This window comes from Euprymna scolopes, chromosome 1 (genome assembly GCF_053919585.1).
Source record: "Euprymna scolopes isolate OS-2025 chromosome 1, ASM5391958v1, whole genome shotgun sequence".
In the NCBI taxonomy this organism is placed as follows: Eukaryota; Metazoa; Mollusca; class Cephalopoda; order Sepiida; family Sepiolidae; genus Euprymna; species Euprymna scolopes.
Window position 1 is genome coordinate 19,920,944 of NC_136482.1, and position 20,272 is coordinate 19,941,215.

At 33.8% G+C, this 20,272-nt stretch overlaps 1 protein-coding gene across 2 annotated transcripts in view; it reads right to left on the reverse strand.

The window, feature by feature from the left end:
• Positions 1–18,012, reverse strand: part of LOC145284295 (protein fantom-like) — a 123,801-nt gene extending 105,789 nt beyond the window's left edge. Inside the window, exons 1-5 of one of the 2 annotated variants that reach the window (XM_080133207.1) lie at positions 17,887–18,012; positions 11,854–11,977; positions 7,136–7,280; positions 3,206–3,267; positions 44–144 (exon numbers count right to left, since the gene is read on the reverse strand). In XM_080133207.1, the coding sequence (XP_079989333.1) occupies positions 44–144; positions 3,206–3,267; positions 7,136–7,280; positions 11,854–11,932 (387 nt within the window). In that variant the 5' untranslated portion in view covers positions 11,933–11,977; positions 17,887–18,012. Of the gene's footprint in view, positions 1–43; positions 145–3,205; positions 3,268–7,135; positions 7,281–11,853; positions 11,978–17,671; positions 17,771–17,886 lie in introns of those variants that run through there. The other variant, XM_080133165.1, reaches the window with a different exon arrangement.
• Positions 18,013–20,272: the final 2,260 nt, after the last annotated feature.

A 20,272-nucleotide genomic window follows, 5' to 3' on the forward strand; every position in this document is an offset into this window, starting at 1 on the left:
TTAAGACTTAAAAAAGATTTTAAGAAATAATCACTAAAATTACCTTCTCTTTCAATTGCGTATTTTGCTTTTCCAATTCAAAGATCTTGTGTTCCAATTCACCGACTTTCACACTCGCAATGCTACTGCCTCCAGTGATTTTAACTAAATAAAAAACAAAATAGAAATAAAAAAAAATTTATTACATATCAGGTATGTCAAGCATGCAGCCTATTGTGAGCTTATTTGTGGCCTGAACAGACAGCAACATTAAATAGGTGAGGGGATTGAAACTATCAAAATACAAGTGTCAGAAAAGTAGTGAGAATTTCTTATCTATCCATGCTTTACTTTGTTTTTGTACAATATATCCATTTATCGAAACTTTAGAACGTTATGAACACAATGTTTTTCTGAGTTATCGTTTATAATCAAAGAAGTTAAAGGCAGCTATATTGTGAAAGAGTCGTGTTAAATTATCAATGACTATCAGTCTGCTAAGAGTTATTTCCCTTACACCATAATTTCTAAAAGATCAGATATATCTTTCTTTATAGGGTAAAGATTTAGTTATCTACTCTTAGTACCTTTTGTTTGTTGTAAATTCTTGTAGGGGGCTACCTTCTTGTATCTCTGTCCCTAACATAAATAAAGCGATCGCCTTAGTCTGGAGTATCAAGTCTATTTAAAACCAGATATGTTTTGAGTTGATTGATTATTGACTTTATAACTCAATAACTCAAAGGGAGTATTTAGTTTTTTTCCACTGCAAGAACTGTGACTCCAGAGTCAGAAAATCAGCGCCTCCGAGGAGGAGGACTCTGACCTACAAAAAGTGCCTGGGCAGCCCTGTAGGCATTCCCCGGTAAGAGCGCCTCAGGTGATTAGCAATAAACTAACCTCTTCTCAAAGAAAGAAGGCAAAGCCTGGGAGGGTGGACCACCTAGTATTGCACAGACCCAGCATTACATCGCAAATAACAGCGAGATTATTACAGGAATGGTCTAATCTCTGTTGATTTTGGGGTGGAGGACTGAGGACAAATGGTCTAATCTCTGTTGATTTTGGGGTAGGAGGGCTGAAGACAAAACATTTTAGAGAACTAAGCTAACTGATAATCACTTGTAATCTCTGATAAAACTCAGAACTGCATAGAAACTATTGCATGTTTCTAAATTAAAAGAAAAATATTCTGCAATAATTTTGGTTAGAACAATTGACTTCTATAGCCCTCATAGGACCGAGTTTGACATGCCTGGACTAGAACACCAATGACCTGTTACATTAGTATCTCTACTATTATATAACAGTCACTTTCTTTTTCGTGTGTGTGTGTGTGTGTGTGTGTGTGTGTGTGTGTGTGTGTGTGTGTGTGTGTGTGTGTGTGTGTGTGTGTAAGTATGTGTGTGTGTGTGTGTAAGTATGTGAGTGTAAGTATGTGAGTGTGTTTTCCTTCCTCATAAGTTCCAAAACAGCCGAGTCTATCTTTTGCAAATTTCACAGAAATGTAATTTATATTTCTAGCAGTGTTCTTAGAAATGTTTTGTACAGAAATTCACAATATCGAAAATTGAAAAAAAATCCGATCTTAAAATAGTCTTTCGTCTTTTTACAGAGAAATATTTTGTTACACTGGTGTAATCTTGGCCAGTGTAACGTAAAATATTCCCCTGTAAAAATTCTTTTTTATCTATAAGAGAAGAAAGACTACTTTTTATGATTGTCAAGCCAAAATATCAGCGGACGTGATATTGTAAACACAGACAGAATTTGATAAACGACATTATCATTATTTTTTTTTTTTATTTCTTTTGCAAATTAGTCCACCAGACAAATTATTTCTCGTAATATATAATAATCAATAGAGAATTGATCCTATAATACATATATAATCTGCATAAATTAAAATATCATGTTTAAGCAGATTGTATGACTGGGCAACGGCAGGCATCCAGCTAGTATAATTTTAAATATCTTTCTTCCTCTTCTGAACATTATTTACTTTTTTTCTTACAAGTGCTAGATTCTTATAACATTTCAGCCGATCTAACCTCCAACCTTCTTCTGGTGCATATTGTTGAACTCAGGAATTGTTCTGTCAAACTCTGGAATCTATACAGAAATTAGAACGGACCCTATATTTAATCCACATATTTGTTATGCCACAGGTTCTTGGATAATAAAACCATGAACACACATTAATCGCAAAGATGAAGAGATGAGTTATATGTAAAAATTTATTTTCCACTAACTGCTGGACTTGTTAGTCATGTGGTTAAAGCAACACCTGCAAAATGGGTCCCTCTTTCAGAGGAAGGGATCAATATTCTATGCACTGCTCATTTTTCTCTTTATTATTTTTTATGGAAGCTTTTCTGAAAGCATTATATTTTCCCAGCATAGAAATTATCCTAAGAATGAATTAGTTATACTTGTACAGTCATGCATTCATTCTCATAAATAAACCATTGCAAAAGCATGGATGTCTTGAATTACAGGAAGATTGAACAGCCAAGGAATATTTAGAAGAAAATACAGAATGAAATATGAAGGCATTAGAACAATGAGGAGCAGAGAGCTTGCAAAATATCAAAAATCATTGGACCTTTAGACATGGGAAAAGTGGATAGAGATATTCCCAACCCTGTAGATCAAATTACTGTACTGAAGTGACACTCGCCTTAGGCAAGTTGAACCAGTTTCCTCCAAAGGAGGAAGTTTCATGGGAATATCAAATTCACAAGCAATTCCTAATCATATGTATATCCTCGTTAAGGGAGATGATGATGTTAGGTTTTTGCAGTTCTTGCAGGCAATGTTGACGTCCTCCCATATACAATGTTTGATATTTCCAAAAGGTCCCCCATTTGTGTTGATCAGGCTAAATGTTGCTTAAGAACAGTGATCAAATTAGAACCAGTGTATCAATGCGATTATTGGGTATAATTAAAATTATCAGCTATTTATTTGCAAAATATATATTTGCAAAAGAAATTGATTGTAAATATTTGAAGATGATAAAAAGTTGAAGCATAAAGACGTGATTGAATTTGGTATTATGTATCCCAAAAATGGTTGATATGACATAAAACAAAAGAACCAAAACAACTATTTTAACTCCAAATCCTGGATTCAGTTAACAAACAGGCTATCCACTTTGTATCAGTAAATGCAATGTAAAAAGGAACATTCCAAATTTTTCTGTAAACAAAATTGAGGTTCATACCTTTACCCCCTACATTTTCTTTCTTGCGGTCCACAGCCAATTGCATTAGCTTTGTGCCAAGCCTGTTTGAACGAGAAAAAATAATTATATTTATCGACTAAATTCAATTAAAAAATTTTTTTTTTTTTTTTTTTTGCCACTTTGGTGTAGGGGGCTACTATCAGGGGCAGCAACTACTGGGGCACTATGTTGGGATTTGGGCAGCAAGATGTCGGTTCACGTTACACTTGAACAGGATAAAGATATCCTTCTTAGATAAGAGAAAAATCCAGGTTGTCCTTGATGGTCGTACATCTAAACAGTGTAATATAAATGCAGGAGTGCCTCAGGGGTCTATCCTTAGACCTCTATTGTTCCTAATATTTATTAATGACCTCCCCGACAAAACTGCCTCTGAGATAGGTATATATGCTGATGACACTATACTCTATAACAGGCATGGATGGTCACATTCAATGCTTCCAAGACTAAACTGGTTTCCTTCAATAATTACAAGAAACCTTCTCTGCCACCAATAGCAATGGCCAGTGACTCCCTGTCTGAGAGTACATCTTTCAAACTCCTTGGCCTAACGTTCACAGGAAACATGAGTTGGAACAATTATATTGAAAACATTGCCAGGGCTGCTGCAAGAAAAAGGTAGGCTCTCTCTACCGTGCTAGAAAACTACTGACACCTGAAAGTATCCTGTACCTCTATAAGGCCACCATTCACCCATTTATGGAGTATTGTTGTCACATTTGGGCTAGTGCATCTGCTGCTAGTCTCTCGCTCCTAGACAAGGTTCAAAAGAGAGTCGCCAATCTGATAGGCCCTGAACTGACATCTAAGCTTCAGCCTCTGTCCCATCGACGAAATGTTGCATCCCTCTGCCTGTTTTACAAGTATTTTAATGGTGAATGCTCTGACGAACTGCAGACACTTGTGCCCCCATGACGTAGACACCCTCGACAAACCTGACAGGCAGCTAAATCTCACTTCCACACAGTAGATATCCCTAGATGTAAAAGATCTTCCTACTCCAGTAGTTTCTTCCCCAGAACCACTAGACTCTGGAATTCCATTCCAGGTCCCTGCTTCTCTAACTGTACTGACATGCAGAAGTTCAAGTGTAACGTGAACCGACATCTTGCTGCCCAAATCCCAACATAGTGCCCCAGTAGTTGATGCCCCTGATAGTAGCCCCCTACACTAAAGTGGCAATATGCCTTGTTTGGGGTGAGAATGTAATAAAAAAAATAAATAAAAAAAAAAATCTTACTAAATTATAAATGGCAAAAGGGAAATCATTATCAGGGTTTGAGAGAGGAAGAATCTTTGAGCTTAATAGGGGTGGACTCTCCTATAGATCCATTGCAAACGAAGTAAATCGTAGCAAAACGGTCATCACAAATTTTTTAAGAAATCCAGATCAATATGGGCACAAAAAGAGTCCAGGTCAACCAAAAAACTAACCCCATCACTGGATCGCCGTATCAGAAGAAGTTTAAAAAAAAAAAACTCCAGTATGAGCTCAAGTCGATTGAAAAACCAAACAGCAGCAGAATGTAGTCCTAAAACCATCAGAAGGCATCTGAAAATGAAGGGTTTCAATCATTTAAAGCAACTGCAGAAACCACATCTTGAACAGCACAAAACTAACCGACTTAAATATGCTGCCAAATACCAGACGTGGGATGAAGAGAAGTGGGAAAATGTAATTTTCTCCGATGAGAAAAAGTTTAATCTAGATGGTCCAGATGGATTTCAACACTATTGGAATGATAAAAATTTGCCCAAAGAGACTTTTTCAACTCGGCATAGTGGAGGAGGGTCTTTAATTATCTGGGTGCTTTCTGTGTGGAAGAAATTGGATTTTCCAGCAAGACAACGCTGCGATACACACTTCTCGACAAGCACGAGAATACTTTTCTTCAAATAATATAGAATTGTTATACCATCCAGCATGTTCTCCAGACCTCAATCCCATTAAAAATTTTTTGGGATGGATGGCAAAAGAAGTGTTCAAGGATGGAACCCAGTATGATTCAATAAAGGAACTTTCTGATTGAGTTTTCAGTACATGGGATAAAATTCCTTCGCAACTGATAAAAAACTTAGTCGCAAGCATGCCGAAGAGAATTTTTGAAGTAATTCGTAATAATGGAGGCTTTACTAAATACTAAGACCCTTTTTAGTAATTCATAATTGCCTTTTGTTAGATAAATTATCAGTGGTCTTATCATTTTGACCAGGTGAAAATGTTTGTTTTTTAAAAAAATAATTATTAAATCAGGGTTAAGGTTTCGAATGAAGCAGATTTCATTTTTTTCCATCATATTTTCCCTTTTGGCAATGGTTTCAACCATTTGTTTGATTAAAAATTTGATAATATGTGTAAACGCTTACTTTCTTAAGTGGTCTTATGATTTTGACCAGAACTAATATATATATATATATATATACAAAGGACAGTTATCTGTGTATGTATGTCTGAATGTCCAACTAAAAGTCAAAAACAACCAAACACCTACAAAGTTGGTATATTTTTTATTGCCATTTTAATGGGGGAATATCTAAAATTTAGAAAAGATTATTCCTTCTTTGGAGGTCAACTAGGCCAGGATTTGCCAGGAATTAGTCAGCTTTTTCAGTCATTTTACGTGCTAATTTGGAAAGAAACTGCAGACTCGTTCCTTGAGGAATCTTTTATATAAAAGAATTGTTTGCATTTATGCATGCACGGGGGAGAAAATAGGGGTAAGAGAAAGATAGAAATGGATAGGGAAAAGTAGAGAGATAGAAGTTTTAATAAAAATAGGTTACATTTGGGTATCCCTGCTAGTCTTCTTCTTCTATTATATAAAGGGCAAATGTCTGTGTGTTAGTTTGTGTGTCTGCTAAAAACTTTTGTCATCCACATCGAAGCGGTATGAACGTGGTACCATTAGAAAGAGTGATCTCTTGGACACATAATATCAAAAAAATTGAAACATATTATTAATCATTTCATGTAGAAATGTTGTTTTGTTTGAAGGGGGTGGTCAGATAAAAACCTTGATTTCAATGCTGTTTTTTTTTTTAAATTGTGCGTGCACGAAGGGTCTTTTTATTTAAAAAGCTAAATTTGCAGCAGCGCCATAACATGTGTCGTCATGGTCCAAACTTAAGTAATGAGAGTTCATGCCCAGCTCACGGCATATTTTTTTTTTATTTTTGCTTACAAAATTTTGCTTTTGGTTTCATTTTCACTTCTGGCTGATGGCACCCAAGTCCCGTTTTTTTACAACTGGTCAATGCTGTGCACTCCCCCTGCTAATCTATTAAATAAATCTCAAACATCTGTGTGTGTTCATATGTCTGCTAAAACCTTTTGTTATTCGTATCATACAGGAACCAATGCAGCATCGGTAGAAAGACCGATCTTTCAGACAAAAATACTAAAAAATTGTCAAAATGATTTTTCGGTACACATCAACTGGATATGTAACATAATATACACTGTTCCTTTTTTTAAAGAGCTGTCACTTCCTCATAAATAAAAATTTTAACATATTTATTATTCTTAAAAAATACAAAAACTGGCAATAACATTTTCTTCACTACATTTTAAATACATACAATAAGTTAAAAAAAAAATATCAAATATTCTTTTGCAAAATATTTAGAAAATTGTTTTAACAGTGTGTTTTTCAATCTCCAATATTTTAAAAACAAAAGAATACTATTTTATTTAAACTTTATATTAATGAATATTGAAATAAATTTTTATAAAATGTATAAAAGATTTTCCCAATTTTGATCATTTTTTATTTTGTACAAAGGTTTTTTTATGCCTAAATTTGTTCAAAAGAGGGAAAAAATGTTGTAATTTGTAAAAATAAAAAGATTTGCTTCATCTTTCTGATTTTGTTTCAATTATTTTTTTTAATTATGAATGAACGTACAAACCTTTTTAGGCGATCTTCTTGTTTATGGCAGTGTTTCTTCAGGTAGAGATGATCTTCATACAAACGCAAATAACGGTCTTCAAGTTCTCCCCTATCCCATGTACTGACCATTCGTCCCGTCTGGGAAGATTGATGTTCAGACACAACTGGCAAAACAAAAATGAATAAAATTTATTTATTTTTCAAATCTCAGTCTGTGCTGGAAGATCATTTAGTTGTTGTCCAGAATTCAATCTAATTAAAAACAATTTTTTTTTAATACAGAAAAATCATTATGATGTATATACCTGTCATATATTCCAAAATTCACATAAATTGATTAAGTAATTTCTTTTATATAAAGAAAATAATTTGCTATGATTTTTTACTATTAATAGTAATTTGTAGCCATTCTAAGGCTGATTTTGATCTCTATTTCTGTCTCTGTAGTTTCAATTGAGTTATCTTCCTTTATTAAATATGGTGGAGCAAGACACACCATCTTTTGCCTCCTCATAAAATTTGATTTTTTTAGTACAAAAAAAAAAAAAACTTTATCAATTATGTAATTTTTGGTATACGTCATTTTCATTCTTTGACAAGTACATACATCATATTGCTTTTTGTGTATTTTTTTATTTTTTATTCGGTTAAATTTTGGACAAGAATAAATCAGCAAAAAATAAACAGAACAAAAATTTAAGTGAATTATTGGTTCTTGTACAGGTTAATCAAGACATTAAAAAATTAAAAATATTAAAAAAAAAAAATTATATTGTATGTACCCATTATGGAATGTAGTTCTCCAGAAAAAAATTTCACTCAATTTGATCAAGTATTTCCTTTTTACAGAGGAAAATTAGATTTTAATGAGATCGATCATATCCCACCATCCTGTTTATTTCCCGCACCAGGAGTCGGGTGCGTCAAGGGAGATAATTCCATCACTGCTTAAAGTTTGTCAAAATTTGATGAGAATATTTTGAAACATAGGCAGAAAAAAATACCTACATAAATATTTTTGGGTTTGTTTCTCTTATTTTACAGTTTCTCTATCCTTTTTTTAATCCCTTTTTACATTTCCCCTATGTTAACTATGTTTTCCTTTTAAAGGCACCCCTCTCCTCATGCACGAAATAGGCAAAATGGTGGAATACCATCGATCTCATTAAAATTTGATTTTCCGCGGTCAAAAAAAAAAAAAAAAAAAAAATACTTGACCAAATTAAGTGAAAAAATTTTTCGGAGAACTTTATCTCATAACGGGTACGTATAATATAACTTTTTCAATATTTTCATTTTTTAATGTCTTGATTAAACTGCATAAGTATCGAATTATTTACACTAACAGTATAATAATATGAGGGAGAGGAGAAATACAGATGAAGGTACCTCAACTCAATGCTGTATATGAAAAAGTCAATATAAAATGAAAAAGAAGGATTCATTTTTGAGAGAGATTGGAAAGTAGAACATTCCTTTATCCATGGCGTCAATAGGTCAAAACAATGGACAAAAGAATGAATATTGTTTTGAAAGGAATGATGTTGGAAATTAAGATAAAGACTTAACGGTGACTGATGTAAATATAACAAGGGAAGGAGACGGTGAGTCTTGAAGAAGAGGGAACCTGACAAACAGACAAACTGAACATAGTTCATTTTTTACATAAAGATTAGGTGACTAGTTGTCATCTGAAAAAGAATCAAAGGAAAAATAAAATTACCATTTTATATAAGAACAAATCATTGCCTGTATTATTACATTTAAACTCGTTACTGACAAGTATAAATTGGATTATCTCCCTTTTTCAAAAAACAACAGATTTTTAAAATAGCTGACAACATTCAACTCTGTGTTACTTTCTTGTATTAAAAGATGGGTTTGCAGCAAATTTTATCTCTTGCAATTAGTACCACATACCTCAAGAATTCATTCCTATTGCTACAAATACTTTAAACAACTTTCATATATTTGACCGGGATGTTGCCAAACTTATCAAGAAGATTGATGCCAGCAAGGCCACTGGTCCCAACAACATTCCAGTCGGAGTACTTAATTACAACTGGAAATAGCTTGTATCTTTACAATCGTTGATTAAGAAAGAAATACTTTCCATCACTTTGGAAGACTATGCTTAGTATTTAAAAATATGAATATCAGTCCTCCGCATCTCCATATTGACTGATCAGTCTCTTGTGCATTATAAGTAAGTCATTTGATTCTGTAATAAATGAAGAAGCTGTCAATCACCTCAGCAAAAACAATCTACTTCATGACAAGCAATATGGATTTCATCCTGTAAGATCAACAGCTGACATGTTCACTGTGATAGTGCATAGTATTGATATATTAAAGGCCTTGGATAGTGTTTGGCATGAAGGTTTGTATCACAAGCTTGTTATCAAATATCTGGAAATGTATGCTCAATCTTAAAATCCTTGCTTGGCCCATAAAAGTAGTTAACTTCTGTCCTACAAAACCACAAGATTTGCCTAAGAAATCCCAAACAACAAAAAATCTTACATGTGCAACTTCCCTAGATTTTAAAACCCAATATTACAATCATAAAAGCACATTCAATAACAAAAAGTGCTGAATAAAAACAGCACTAGCTATTTGTTATTGGGAAGGCTTGAGCGAAGGTTGTCAAAACACAGAACAATCTGCACAAGTGGAATGAAGCAAAATACTATGATGATGATTGGAAACTCAAAGTGTATACTGACCGATAATCAGATGGAAAATAGTATGATAGATCAATACATGTAACCCATGTAAATTAAGTTTGAATGAGAAATTTGAAAGTCTAAATTTTAAAGCTTCACTAAACCTGTTAAATTATAGAAGTGAAATAGAAAACAACTGTATACATAGAATAAACGTTACCTTAGAATAATAAAACATAAAAAAAATAGAATAATTAAATACAAAACTAAACATCTAAACTAAAAATAGGAAAAGTATGCATATGTTAAAATAAAGTTACTTATTAATGCAACATATTCACAAAAAAGTGTGTGTCACTATTATACAAAACATTAAAAGCAGAAGATCAGCTGAACCTTTGTTTAAAAACTAATGAATTTGATGGTTAGCTAGACTAAATACCAAATGTATACGTAAACATACCTCATAACACAGATTATACATATTTTATCCTGAGGATTCCCTACAGGGTTTAAACACGTAAGCCTCTGTGTAGTTCAATGGCCATAAATATATTTTCAAACCTCAACGTATTATAAGAAAACGTATTATTTGGATTATTCAGACTATTGTTCTTATCTTGTGATATTCACATGTCTCGATCAATGTAGCCTCCAATGTTCTTCAGGTGTAGGTTTTCAAATTTGTGAATCTGTACGGAATTTTGAACAGAACCCTTCATTTAATCCACAGGAGTAGCATGCTCTTATTCCGTCAGTCATGATTGGATAGAAGTCCTAAGTAATTCCCAATTGTATTTTGAGTGATGTTGAGAAGGATTGAACCTTCAACCTCTAGAAAAGTGTGACTTATAACTTAATTTTACCAAATACTTTATCCATTATGTAACTGTCCATGCAGACAATTTTAGTATGGATTTTGAGAGACTTATTTTTGGCTTTGTAAATCTATTTTTTGTTTTTAGAAAAGATAAATCTGAGGATGGTCAGAGGGTACATAAACCAAAATGTGCAAATAGCACTCAAGATAAGACACAGTAGTCCGAATAATCCAAATATGAAATATCAATCCTCATCCAAAAATTCAGAATCTTCAGTGGTGGTGATTGTATAGACTCATTGTTTGGCCCAATGGTGGGATCCTTCTACCACTCTAGAAGATATCTCACTACTGATGCAATTCTCTATCTGTATAAAAGCTAAGTACATCCAATGATGGAGTACTGCTGCCACATCTGGGCAGGAGGTGCTAAAAACAGCCTATCCTGCCTTGACAGAGTACAAAATAGGCTTCATGGCTTAGTGGGGGATGTCCTTTTCTCTTCCCTGCAACCTCTCTCCCACAGAAGAAACGTTGCGAGCCTGTCTTTGTTTTATCGTTATTTCTATGGCAAGTGCTCATCTGAGCTCCAATCTCTGGTCTCCCCTCGCCAATCTTTCATGATAAACACCGTCTAGCTGAAACCACTGTCATTAATTTTCCCCACTCTTTATCTGTGCCTAAATCAAAGCGTAGATTCCATGAGCAGAGCTTCTTTCTCAGAAGTGTAGGAGTGTGGAACTCTCTTCTGTTTGCCTGTTTCCCACCTGACTACAACTTGGATGTCTTCAAGTCCAATATAAACAAATTACTGATGAACCGCCCTCTTAAGTAAGACACTTTATCAAATCTCCAATACTAACGATTACTACGATACTATCCCATTGATTACTGTACACGTAATAACCCTTAGCCCCGAGTGGCTTCCGGGCCTTGATAAGTGGTGACCTCCATGTAAAAAAAAAAAAAAAAAAAAAAAAGTTAATGAAGTCCTGCATTTTATATAATCTTGATTTTGACCTTTAACTTTGATCTTGAAAAATTTAGTCATGGTTGAAATTTTTACAGAATTTTAGTTTCAAATTTTTCTAAATTTGATATTATGTGCCTGAGGCTTTTTTAGAGCGCTAATGATGTTCCCATGGGTCAACTCTGGAAATACTTCATACATATACATTTTGTCCGTTCCTTAGGTTGCTAGGCAGAGATATGCAGTCTCATGCCTGATTATTTTTCTTGTTTGTCACTCACCTCGATCATCAGCAGTTGGATTTCTGCATAGTCTCGTTGGACCAGTGTCTCGGACAGGAGTCATTTTTGTTTGTTCCATTATTATCCTAGCAATGTGGCAGAACAAAAGTTAAATTCATCAAATCTAAAATTAAAAAGAAAAACAAACAAAAAAATCAGAATCTAAAAGATAATGTCGGACATATATAGTGTGTGCATGTGACAAGAAACATTGTCAGGAATTTATGGCAAAGAAGAGCAAAGAAAAACGGAGTCATAACTTCTTCCCCAGAGGTAGTCTTTTATCTTTTTCTCATTACACTTCAAAAAAGATTACCTAATGTGGTGTTAGCCCTTGGCTGGCTATGCTGGCTTCCTCTTCAGGAGAAAGTTTACAGGGAATATTAAATTCACAAGCAGTTTCTGGCCGCATGTATATCTTGGTTATGGGAAAATGACATGGAACACCTTGTATTCCTAAATGGTCACCCATCTGGTACTGACCAGACTCTACTTTACTAAACTTCAGTGATTTAATACTACTTGTACTCGTTTCAGAATTCACTCTGAAGTGTTTTACCTGGCTCGATGCAGAGAATTTACCACTGTTATATGTACATGTAATGTAGCCAGTCGGAGTGTATATGTACTGTATATATATATGATGTGTATAGATGAGTCTCTATTTACTGTTGATATGTAATCTATTTGTGTTTATGTATTTCATGTGATAGTCTCAAGTTATGTGCATATGTATAACAGTTTATTTTTGTGTATGCATGCGTGTTCACATATAACAAGAGGATGGATACAATTCTATGGGATGCATATTGGAGATCAGGGAAACATTACCTTTCATCTGGTTGATCTTGCGTTAAAGGATCCTTGGATAAACCAAAATATGAAGATTCTTACAACAGAAGTCTTCTTCCTTGTATTTACAGCCTTTATTTTTCAATGCTTCCCAATTGAATAAGACAATTGAAAAATACTGGATGAATTTGGATAAATTTAGTGCACTGTCTTTGTTTAACCTGACACATAAGTACATAAGTTTTTTGTGCTAATTTTGTTTATTTTCTTTTTACGAGTAGTTTTGCATATTGTGGTGAAACTGGATAAGCGCCATTTTTTTAACTGCAAAAGTGCAGAATGATTAAGATTCAAAACGTATAAGAAAATATCGGAAACAACTATTTTTTTAGTGTGGGAAAATTTCTGCTTTTAATGGTAAATAAATCTGAGACTTCCTTTCAACATGTTTAAAACTAAGATCAAAGTGTAGTATCTGTTTTTCAGATGCTGCACTTCAATTTCTTGTTCTCTGTCAGTGGAGGAGAAATCCTTTATGACCTAGACAATTTTTATTTTTGTTCCTTTCCTCCATGTTAAAAAACAACCCTGGTGTCTCTATCCAGTTGGGAGGCATTGTAAATAGAAACTAACCAATAAAACTGTTCAGTAGAAAAAAAATACAATTTTAATGAGTTTCCTTGGGTGTTAACTATTCTGCACTTTTTACAAAAAGAAAAAGCTCCTTTAATCCTATGACTAATCCTAAGTTCAAGTGATAAAATCCCACTCAAAAAGACTCCTTCAACCTTAACCGCAAACCTCACTCGAAACAAAAATCTTCCTAAAATCACACACTAAAAAGTAGAACTTCCTACTTCCCAAAACATGCACAGAATTTATCTCCCATCATAAAAAATATATTTTAGTTAATTACCGTAAAAAGTAGGAATGGTCCTGAAATGGGGAACCATTTTACATTAATTTTATATGCAAAACAGATCCCCGCCCTCCACTCTAAACGATAATCTTTTTTGTTTTGTGTTTGTTTGTTTTTTCCACCAAGTTTGTTACAGTGTTCACTAGGCACCGCCAAAACTAGGGGGGGGGTAAGTACTTTTTGACAGACCGTCTTTTTAAAACCTACCAAAAATCAGGTAATTATCCAATCAATACGAAATTTTCAGCGATTATTAAGAGAAGAATGACCTTTATAACAGTGTACTTATTTTTCATAAACGATATTTATATGTATATTTTTTTTTGCTTACAAAATCCCCCCTTGTTTTGAATGGGTCCCAAATATGCTTAAAACAATCATCTGAAACTGAACAAAACATATTGTGTTGTTGTAAGGGACAGGATTATAAATTTTAAAAAAAATTTTTTTTTAAAACTTGTTTGCATACCTTATTTTGACATCTGAATATCAGAACTTTGATTGTGTTTAATTATTCCACTATTGAGTTTTGAAGCGTGAAATTCGGTGAATAAAATAATTAATTTAAGTTAAGCAAAACAAAAATTTTTTTTGAAATATTTATACGAAAAAAGCCATTTTAAAATCTTCGATAAATAAATTAATTATTTTTTACTGAGCCGAATAATGCATGACCATTATTAAACAGGTAATGCTTTGAAGAATCGATAAAAAAAAAAAAAAATCGATAAATATTGTGCCCTTTGTGTTAAAAATATCAGCTTTTTTTTCGATACCGTTTGAAAACGTTTGTCGCCTTTCGACTACGGTGGACCAAACGCGCTGAAATAATTTTTTTTTATTCTGCTTTAAATCCGCCCCCCCCATTTTGGGGAGCCTGACCCCCACACACTTACACATTAAAAACCAAACTCATACAAATGGTCACCCATTTGGTACTGGCCAGCCTCAGCGTTAATAATACATTGAAATTTTCATCACTGAAAAATAAGTTTTTTTGAGCCTGTTTGGTCTTCCATGGTCTGCTTTTTATCAAGTACAAATGTAACCATTGTATCAATCGACGCGAAGTAACTGGTTGCCTATATGAATAAGTGGAATTATTTGAAATCCAGGTACTTATAATATTTTTGCATATTCTCATAGAAAATCACCCTAAATCTTAGTTAGACAAGAAATAAACAAATTAATTCTTTCAAAAACCTTCTTTTTTTTAACTACGTTTTTCTGTGCAAGACAAAAAATGTCAATTGTTAACTTTTGGGGAAATTTTAACATTTAAAATTTAATTAAAAATAGTAGAAAAAGTTTTACATTATTCTGCTTTCTATATGATAAAATTCAGGGTTTTATCTTTCTGGAAAATAAAAAGTTACTCAGAAATAATGGATTTTAATAAATGTAATTTTGTTTTAAAAAAACAACAACTACTTGATTTTTCTGTCATTTTTGGCGGTGTCTAGTGTTCATACATAATCCCCTGAAAAAGTAGAATTTCATTTTGGGAAGAAAAGTGATTTAGCGAAGAGTATTCACACCTACAATAATACCAAATTTGGATATTTCTTAAACAGCCAACAAAAAATAAAATATATACAACAAATAAATTTGTATTTTTGACTTCAACACCAACTCGATACTCACCTTTAAATTGACGACTTTTAAAGGTTTTCGGGTATTTTGAAAACGAATATCCCATTCAAATTTGGAGCAAACAAGTAGTTTTCTGGATATTAAGATATTTATTTTCAATGTATTACTTAATGAATTTCAGTGGCCATCACCATTCTTACCATGGAGAGGAGGGGGTGTTTCATAACACGCATCCGCATTAATACTTGTTCAGTTGAGAAAAAAAACATAGCTGCTATTAAAAACATTGAATTACATTGGATAATATTAATAAATGTCATAATACCCAGAAAACTACTTGTCTGCTGCAAATTTAAATGTGATATTTGTTTCAGCATATCCAAAAACCTATGCAAGTCTTCAGTTTAACAGTGAATGCCAAGTTGTCATTAAATTAAGAAACAAAAATACCAACAAATGTTACCAAAGGCAAGATAAGTTAGTCCTACTTAAATAAATTTTTCGAATTTTAACTTATTTTAAAGTGTGTTTTTTTTATCATTTAAAAATAAAAATAGTGTTAAATCTGTTGAAATAATATTTTAAAAAATGCGGTTTCGTTACAGTATCTCGATAATCATTCAAAAATTGAAAAATAAGCATAATACTGGCAGAATATTATATTTTTGAAGAACTGATGACTGATTTGAATCTGTTTCTGCTAGTATTTTGTTTAATTTTCAATTTTTGAGCAATTATCGAAGGTTTTCTTAATTAAGAGAAGAATCCTAGTTGTCGACGAACATACATCTAAATATGTACATAAATACAGGTGTACCTCAGGAGTCGATCCTTGGACCATTATTATTCCTAATATTCATAAATGACCTTCCTGATAAAATTGTCTCTGAGATGGGTATATTTGCTGATGACACCATGCTCTTTAACAGGTATGAGGAAAACGAATGAACACATATCTAAGGCAATGGAAGAAACACTATTCTGTAGTGGAATAGGAACAAAAATGGATGGTCACATTCAATACTGCCAAGACTAAGCTTATTTTCTTCAATAATTACAAGAAACCTTCTCAACAATCAACGGCTATGGCTAAAGATACATTACCTGAAAGTACTTCTTTCAAACTCCTCGGCTTAACATTCACAGGGAACATGAATTGGAGCAGATACACTGAGAGCATTGCCAAGGCTGCTGCGAAGAAGGTGGGCTCTCTCTACCATGCAAGAAAGTTACTTATACCTGGAAGTATGTATGAGCCGTTCCACTTGTTAACAAATTTACCGAATTTCCATTACTAACGATTACTATATTGTCCAATTTCTACTGTACACTCTTTACCCCTTATCCTCGAGTGGCCTTTTGGCCTTGATAAGTGGTGAAAATCAAATAAAACAGATAATAAAAAGAATCATTTTGGGCATCGGAAAATACGCACACATTTTTCTACAAGATCATCATTCGCTCATGTATGAAGTATTGTCACATTTGAGCTGATGAATCTGCTACTAGTCTCTCACTCTTGGACAGGGTTCAAAGGAGAGTCGCCAACCTGATAGATCCTGAACTGTCATCTAAGCTTCAACCGCTATCCCACAGACGAAATGTTGCATCCCTATGCCTGTTTTACAAGTATTTTAATGGAGGATGCTCTGACAAACTATAAGCGCTTGTACCCTCCTCGACATAGATACCCCTGTCAAAACAGACAAGCAGCAAAGTTTCTACGCAGTAGAGCTCCCTAGATGTAAGAAAACCTTCTACTCTAATAGTTTCTTCCCCAGAACTGCTAGACTCTGGAATTCCCTTCCGTGTTCCTGCTTTCCCAACTATACTGACATACAGAAGTTCAAGTGTAATGTGAACAGACATCTTGCTGCTCAACTCCCTATACAGTATCTCTACAACTTGTAGCCCCCTACATCAAAGTGGCAATGTGCCTTGTTTGGGGTGAAAATGTAATAAAAAAAAAATTTTTTATTTTTTAAATGACTATAACAAAACCGCCATTTTTCGCCCTAACTAAACAGTACTACTTTTGTTTCAAAGTAAATAAACGCTTTTAAATAAGTTAAAACACACAAAAAAATTTATCCAGATAGGTAAACGAGTATCTTGCGTTTAGTAAAATTTATTTGGGTATTTAATACCAACCGTGCTATTTTTAGATAGGATTTTCAAGTTAAATTCAAAATTTACAATATCTTTTGTTTCTTAAATTGTTAAGTGAAAGTACAAAAAAAGTTAAACGTTCCCCTCCTCAAGTTAAGAATGGGTTTCTAATAACGTTATTATTTCAGCACGATCCTTATTCTGCATAAGTAACTTTATTTGCTTTTTTTCACCTCATTTTTTGTTTTGTGGCTATTGTAAAAAATGCCTCAAAATTTGTCGTTTGTTTTTAAAAGTTTATATAAAAAAGTTTACAACTCGAAAACTAAAAAAAAATAAAAGGAGAGAGGGTAATAACATTTAAAAAAATCTTTTATAAAAGACAAAAAGTCATTTTTCAATTACCTTTCTGTCATTAAAATAAAACGTTACTATTTTCTCTTGTTTTAAATTTGGTTTTAAGAAGCTGAAATTCCGCCATGTTTTCTGTAACCAAGGTAAACTGTTTGACTATGGCGACATCTCGTTTCAAACAACCGCCCACAAAACATTGGATAACCACAAGAAATAGAAATTTTCCGTTATTAAACGAATTAAAAATAATAAATTTGGTTTCTTACCGATTGTTCTCTTAAACTAACCGATTTTCATTGTTAACTCGTAAAAAGGATTTCGACCTTATTTTAGCTCGAACCTGAAACAAAACAACGATTTATATTTGGTTTTATTTATTAAAAAAGGGAGATAATCTAAACTTTTTACTTTGGACATTTGGCAAGCGGATAATTTGTTTCGGACGTTTTGGCAACAGGCGTATTTTTTTTTTTTTTTTTTTTTTTTTTTGCAGACGATAAATAGTGTTTATTCTTTTGATAGCAAATGAGGAACGACTTTCAGTAAAAATCAATTTATGGAGTATTGTTGTCATATTTGGGCTGGTGCAGTGGTGCTCTTTTGAACCCTGTCCAGGAGTGAGAGACCAGTATGCACCACTGGTACATACTGGTCTCTCACTCCTGGACAGGGTTCAAAAGAGAATCGCCAACCGAATAGGTCCTGAACTATCATCTAAGCTTCAGCCTCTGTCCTATCGACGAAATGTAGCATCTCTCTGCCTGTTCTATAAGTACTAACAGTGAATGCTCTGACGAACTGCAAGCACTTGTACCCCCTCGACATAAATACCCCCGACAAGCAGCAAAATCGCACTCCTTCACAGTTGAGATCTCCATATGTAAGAGAGCCTTCTACTCCAGTAGTTTCTTCCCCCAGAACAGCTCGACTTTGGAATTCCCTTATGGGTCCCTGCTTCTCCAACTGTACTGACATGCAGAAGTTCTGTAGTGAACTACTACTATGATACTGCTATAGTATGCTTCCCTTATTTCTCTCTTTCTCCCTACTCTTCTACTTTTCCCTTCCTTTCTTCTCTCAACGTCACCAGAGGTTTCAGCCAATCGGAATAGAGGACTGTCTTGGAGGGAGATACAAAGAAGAAATCTGTCTCAGACATGCGGAAACGATAGAAGCATCAACACGTGACGGACCAGTTCCCTGGGTAAAAACTTTTATCAAAGAAATGTACCATCCTCTTTGTACCCTATATCTTGGAAACCTTTATAAAAACCTTTATAAAAACCTTTATAAAACATCATCAATCCTAAAGTCTTGTCGCACTTAATTATAACCCGATGTTTTCTTTTCCACAACCGTTCTTTTTCAGCACTCTTGTTCTCTCTCTAATGTCGCAGGTGCCCCAAGAGGGAGACCGACCGAAATGGTGACCCTTTTTCAAACGTCGTTAAAATTTATGGTAACCGCCATAGTTCAAGTGTAACGTGAACCGACATCTTGCTGCTCAGCTCCCCACATAGTACCCCTGTAGCTTATGTCCCAGATAGTAGCCCCTTACATCAAAGTGGCAATGTGTTTTGTTTGGGGTGAAAATGTAATAAAAAAAATTTTTTTAAAAAAACAAAAAAAATTTTGTTTTATGAAGTCTATTGATTTTTTTAGCGATTATTTCTGCCTATATACACATTTTCAGCATGTTCTTAAGATTACAAGTGAAATACTAAATAGATTTTAACTCGAAATGGTTCCTCATTTACTAATATTCAACAAATAAAACAATATTTATCTACACAATTTTTCATTGCATTGTGTTCAGGCCACTAAACTGTAGCTTTACTCTATCTTTTCCTCAAGGAAATACTTGTTCCTGTAACATTCATGTTAGAATTGAGGTTTCGGCAGCTGCGTAACTCTCTTTTTCCCTTTTTTGTCCTTTAGTCATCACATTCCAAGAGCAATGTTTCTGACAAAGATGGAAGAATTGCTGTTTTCTGGGTCAGAATCTATTCCATCTAACACTTATCGTTGGCAAGTTTTTGACCTTGAAATTGTGTGTGTTTTTTTAAACTCCTTAAATCAAGTGGCTCCATGCCTTCTCTGGAACTATTTCCATAAAACAAAAATATTCGCTCTACTCTCGGTTGATTGAGGAGAAAAATTTCAATTTTTTATTTTTGTCACAATCCAGATTCTCTGCTTTGAGGCAGCTGGGTTTTTTTATTACATTAAGATGTGTTTACTTTTGTCCTCACCTGCAAGAAAATAAATAAGTTTCACGTCAAAGTCTTTGGACTGAAGAACAATATTTGTTCTAGCTTATGAAATCTTAATTTATATAAGTTTTGCTTTTGTCTCAAATTAGAGTCTCTGTTGAGAGGGTATGTAGTGAGATTGAGATGCAATCTGATTCAAACAAACACCTGTTGCGGGGTCAAATGGTGATGACAATTGACCCCACAACTAAAAGATGACACACAGGCAAGAAAAAGATGAAAAACGACAATGACAAAGAAGAGATGACAAACACAGCAGGTACTGTTGCAAACGGATATAAATCCGTCCAAGTTTATTTTTCAAAAAGAAACTGATTGGAAGTAGGAGGTCTTAGGCTGAGAGTTCGAGTCCAGCTGGTGTTTAGGCAGACACGGCTCC